At 36.7% G+C, this 5652-nt stretch overlaps 1 protein-coding gene across 1 annotated transcript; it reads left to right on the forward strand.

The window, feature by feature from the left end:
• Window positions 1-1075: 1075 nt before the first annotated feature.
• On the forward strand, window positions 1076-5016 carry LOC137738000 (regulator of G protein signaling 1). Its single transcript, XM_068477596.2, has 11 exons — window positions 1076-1339; window positions 1817-1937; window positions 2058-2121; window positions 2225-2309; window positions 2478-2551; window positions 2636-2827; window positions 3249-3337; window positions 3440-3678; window positions 3974-4098; window positions 4244-4365; window positions 4478-5016. Exons 1-11 carry the CDS (start codon window positions 1263-1265, stop codon window positions 4646-4648), a joined length of 1359 nt encoding a protein of 452 aa, XP_068333697.2. The 5' UTR covers window positions 1076-1262; the 3' UTR covers window positions 4649-5016.
• Window positions 5017-5652: the final 636 nt, after the last annotated feature.

Genomic DNA, 5652 nt, shown 5'->3' on the forward strand with positions numbered 1-5652 from the left:
GGATGGAACATCAATAATTTATGAACAAGGGTTGTCTGCCCTTCCATTTTCGGTGTCATTCCGTGCCTTCCTGTTTTGTGTGATCACAATTAAGCCACGTCAACATTTTATATTGTTTTTTTTATAAAGATAATAAGATAAAAATGAATAATAATATAAAATATTGACGTGGCTTAACCGTGATCACACAAATATAAAGATACGAAAGAACATTAGAAATAAGAGGATAAATAATCCTTGTCCATAATTTATTTCACGGAAACTTTCGTTGACAAATATTTTGATATATTATTGACAATGACGTAAAGTAAGGTATTGATAGAATCATTAAAAGAAGCACCAAAGCTAGTTGGTTCTTATTTCAATGGACGATTACCTTGTGATTAGCCGACTGATAGAATCATTGAAACAAATTTACTTTTATTAATTTATTAACAACAAATATTATAGTCAAGAACGTGTGAATATACTTATTAATATAAGTTGTAATCTCAATTAAAAAAAAATTCGTACCTTGTAAATGTGATCAGACCAATGACGTAATTCACCCTTCATACACGTAAATCTGATCTCTTTGAGAATGTAGCATTTTTCAACCAGAACACGAGTTACTACATTACGTGTCATTATACAAATGGTGAGATTTATATGTTAAAAAGTTAATAACTTAAAAAATAAAATTTTCCACTACTTACTAAAAATAAGTGATGTACCACCCGTGTTTCTGTCATAATGAAAAAATTCTCGCAGCAAGAGCGATGGGATCCACCCTTCATCCATAGGAGAGATTTTTCAATGTGATCGGTAAATTGGGTGATACATCACGTATCACTATACAAATTGTGAGATATATATGTTAAAAAATTAATAACTTAAAAAATAAAATTTCTCGCAATTCCTATAAAAACAAGTTATGTATTATTAGAGTGTTCCGATCACAATAAAAAATTTCTCAATCTAAGAAACCTGGTGTGTTTTTCACGGCAGCAGTGATGGGCATTTTAACCATTCACGTGTACACTTTGCAATCTTCGAGTCTTCGATTTTGTCAACAAACGAACACAATATTTCCACTGTTCCCTTCTGGTCAAACATCATGTTCGAACACCAAGCCGCCATTTTCCAATTGCACCCCACCAGAAAAAGGACGAGCCTTGGAGCTGGTGACTTGGTGGGCGGGGCGTCCTAAATTCTTCTGATTTCGGATCCTAAAAACGTACTGGGTAAAACTCGAACTACCCTGTTGGGTAAATGCAAAGAAAATGGCAAGCTGCGCAATGGAAGGTGGCTGTGCCAGCGACTACTTGGCCGTCGCCATATCCGCCGTCTGCTTCATTCTGTAAGTTTTTCTGGTTCTAGTGGGTGTCTATATCTGATTAAATTCATCACAGTTTAATGGGTTGTCTTGGTTATTTGCATATTAGTTTGCTTTGGTGGGTTTTGTTTTAAGATACTGCTTGCTGGGTTTCTGTTTGATTTTTTATGTCTCAGAGAGAAATTTGAGTTAAAGCAGAAGATTTGAAATTTCCATGTGAAAATTAGCACTAGGGTAACAAATTGGTAACCTTTAGCTTTCTATGAGTTAGTTAGTTTGGCAAGAAGTACAATTTGATGTTCAAAGTCTGATAAGCAAAGTTGTTGACCTCATTGTTCATAGTGAATGAATGGAAAGAAATTATAGAATTTCGGGATTGTATCTGCTGATTTGTTTGCTCATGTGTCTGAGTTATTCTATGATTATTATACTCTTAACACTGACCAAACTCGCTCATATACTAACTCCAGTCCTTTTGTATTGTTGGTTTCTTTCTTTCAGGCTTGTTTCACGGGTAATCTTGCCCTTTGCCGTTCTCAAAATTCCTCTTCCGAAACGCAGTAGCTTTTGGATTCCAGTGATTCAAATTTATGCCAGCTTAAACCTTCTGTTGTCGCTTGTGGTAATTATCGATTTCTATGTTCAGTAACCCATCAATACTGTTCTTAATAAATTCAGCTTTTATAAGTTGTGTTGTGAGGCTCTTTTATTACCATTTATAAATAGAGCATGTTTCTTGCAGATGTCTCTCACTTTTCTGAAATTCAAGAAGACATATTGGTGGCATTCTTGCTATTTTTGGGGAGGTTGTTTACTCATTTTATCATGACTTTGAAGTTAATCGTACAGTTTCTCGTTTGTGAAATTTATAGTTTTGTGTACTCTTTGAAGAATCTTTTTTGCTTTCAGTCTGGATTGAAGCTCCGCTTGGCTTTGGTTTACTACTGAGCTGCCGCATATCACAGGCCTTCCAACTGTATTACATTTTTGTAAAGTAAGCATACATTTTACATACTTGAGAAATTATTGTTGCAGTATAAAGCTCAGTATTACAATTGGGCTGCAACTCGTCAAGTATTTAATCAGAAAATTAAGCTGTGGAACCAAAACAGTTGCATTTGTATTGGGTTTGTGCTCCACTTATGTGCAATTAATCTTTCAGGAGGTGTCTACCGCCAATCAGATCTTATATATTTCTTCCACTAATTCTCATGCCATGGATTGCTGGGGCTGCTGGTAAGGCTCTCTGAATTGATAAATACTTTGGATATCCACTTCAAATGCCTGTGTCTTACACAATGTGTCTTGTATGATTTGTAGTTATCCAGATCAAAAGGCCTCTAAATAATCGATGCCACATGGGAATTCAGTGGACCATCCCAGTCATGTCCCTCCACACATTGTATGTTGCCATTTTGGTAGGATTCACGGGGGCTATTTGGCATATAGAGTTCAGGTTTGACGAACTTAGAGACCTCTGGCGGGGAATACTTGTCTCAGCCTTTTCTATTGGTACACCACTGTGATCTGTTTTTGGTTAGTTCGATGAATGTCAAAAATGATAACTTTTAATTTTTCCGATGAAGGAGTTGTTCATCTTAATCCAATTCAGATTAGATTTCTTTAGTTTGAATGGCAAGTGGTCCCAAATGTGGACTTGTTATATTGGCCTTACTGGTTTGACAAAAAAAAAAAAAAAAAAAATTAAAGGCCGTACAAGCATTTTCATTTGTTTCCTTGGATGCTACAAAGGCTAGTTCACATCTGCTTTTAGATATTGTGGAAGAAAATATAATGTTACAGAAAACTACATCATTGCTTCTCAACTATCTTGTAAGCTGATTAAGGCTGTAATATATCAGTAATATATGGTTAATTGAATCATTACAACTTGTTTACCCTGCTTTTAACTGGTTCTCCTTATTGCTTCCAGGAGTATGGGTTGTTGCTTACTTTTTGAATGAAATTCATGAAGATATCTCATATCTTCAAGTTGCCTCAAGATTTGTGCTCTTAGTTATGGTATGATTTATCATCCGGAAGTACCTTTGCGTGTTATGTACTGTGTAAAAGTCTTACTCATGTGTCATGCGTGTGCTAACATTTCTAAGGTATATATTATAGGCAAGCATTCTTGTCTTAGCTTTCTTTTCGATATCAAGTTCACAACCTCTTCTGTCACAAATCAGCTTGAGGAAAAGGGAGCCCCTATCATTTGAGACAATGGGTCAGGCTCTGGGGATTCCTAACAGTGGAATGCTATTGCCAAGGGAACCAGCACCTGTGATAGATCCAGATGAGCCACTTGATAAACTTCTTATGAACAAAAGATTCCGTGAGTCCTTCATGAAATTTGCAGACAGGTATTCCGTTCTTCCCAAAGTTACATATTTTGAAATACATTTGCAATGATAATTATTATGCCAGAATAACCTCTTGAGTACAGAACACGACTTTCTCCTAAAGCTAACTGAAAAGAATTAACGAGTTGCCCAAAGGTTGAATGTAATTTTATCCAGCCAAATGGAACCTCCAAAGATTATACCTTTTTTATCACGAGCTTTCAGTGGGATCTATTTGTAGAGACAATTGTGATAAGGAATAAATAATTAATTGTGTGGAGTATTTATTTTAATCTATTTGTTCGTTTATTCACAGTTGTTTGGCAGGGGAGAGTGTCCATTTTTATGAGGAAGTGCATGAACTTGGTAAAATACCAGCGGATGATCCTGTAAGAAGGATTTACATGGCAAGGCATATCATTGACAACTACATAATTGCAGGTTTGTGATCGTGTCAGTGAAAATCTACCTTTTAACTGAGTTGCGTAACGATATGAATTTACTTTTTTCAACCTAGTCTCACAATACCTTGGAGTTAACTAAACTCTCATAAGTGTGTGTATGTATTTCAATTTCGACCATACAGGTGCAGCAATGGAAGTTAACATTTCTCACCGAAGCAGACAAGCGATTTTGACTACTTCCAATCTGGCACAACCAAATCTTTTTCATGATGCTTCAAATGAGCTGATACAATTGATGAAAACGGTAGGATGAATTTTTCAGACAACTTTTTCTTTAACTGACTTCTAATTAGTTCAATATTACAGCAGAATGATTTCTAAGCTTTTCTTTCTCTTTTTTTACCCTCTTCGTGAAGAACTTGGCAAAAGATTTCTGGTCATCGATGTACTTCACGAAGTTCAAAGAAGAAGCGAGTACGAGATCTCATGAGCTGAAACAGATGACACGTTGGAACCACTCTCCCACTCCCAGGTTGAGTTCTGCACACGGTGTTGATGATCCATTTCACCAAGAACAAGAATCATGATTATTGCTGTAACACTCAGCACCGAGGCCTACTGTGAGCAAATTATCATGGAAAGGTATGATAACTGGAAGTTTGATGGATCTCAAGGGTATGCTATTGTTTTGTGAAGATTCCGACAACAATATCGCTTGGCCGGCATAAACAAAACTAACTGAAGATTAAGAAGAGATATGGAAGTTTCATGAAAGTATAGCAAATTTTTGTGGAGATTCCCAGACACACGAAGAAGTGTTTTATTCTAGCTAGTTTATGAAGGCTTAGCGTCACATGATCTGCACATACAACATTTTCACGTATTATGAGTTACACTACCTCCTAACGATTGAAGCAATGATTCTCCAATAATCTTCTTATTTTTCAAGCACAAATAGTTTGTCACTGTTGTGAATCATCATGTTATAGTTATGGAGAGGAAGCATCCTCAAGGGCTCTGGAAGAACTTGCATGCAACGGGGTTTCATACCCTCTTCTTTCTTCATCTCTCTAATCACATGATGAGGAAAACTAAAGGAAGAGGGATACAGAAACTGTTGTGCCTTGGCCCGTTCGTTAGTGCGGAACCGAGATTCAGATTACAACCTCACCAAAATCACACACAGTTGAATAGTTTAAAATACAAGAAATAAAGACACCGAGAAATTTACGAGGTTCGGCAAAAACCTGCCTACGTCCTCGGAGAGATATTGCTCTTCACTATGAGAAAAACAGTACAAGTTACACATGAGTTAAATCGACATAACCCAATCCCATAACCCTTGTACACCCACTCACAGAATTTTCCCAAGAGCCTCACTCTACCCCAAGAGTTCTTTCACAAGAGATCTTTCACTCTAGCTCTCTTGATTTCTCTCACCCATGCCCATGGTAGAGCCAAATGCTCACACCATCTCTTTTGGATGCTTTCCTTCTCTTCATCCGTATCCTTGTTTTGCCAAATGCTCTCTTTTTATGCTTTTCTTAATCCAAGCCTTCTCCCACAAAACATGGCTTTGAAAAAGCCACAA

The sequence above is a fragment of the Pyrus communis genome, chromosome 13 (assembly GCF_041283825.1).
Source record: "Pyrus communis isolate YQ-2024b chromosome 13, ASM4128382v1, whole genome shotgun sequence".
Taxonomy (NCBI): domain Eukaryota; kingdom Viridiplantae; phylum Streptophyta; class Magnoliopsida; order Rosales; family Rosaceae; genus Pyrus; species Pyrus communis.

Excerpts from the sequence above, each read along its gene's own strand:
- LOC137738000 (XM_068477596.2), top strand. The coding sequence starts at position 1,263 with ATGGCAAGCTGCGCAATGGAAGGTGGCTGTGCCAGCGACTACTTGGCC. Across the intron at positions 2,310-2,477 it reads CTGTATTACATTTTTGTAAA|GAGGTGTCTACCGCCAATCA; the intron begins GTAAGCATACAT and ends TTAATCTTTCAG. Across the intron at positions 3,679-3,973 it reads TTCATGAAATTTGCAGACAG|TTGTTTGGCAGGGGAGAGTG; the intron begins GTATTCCGTTCT and ends GTTTATTCACAG.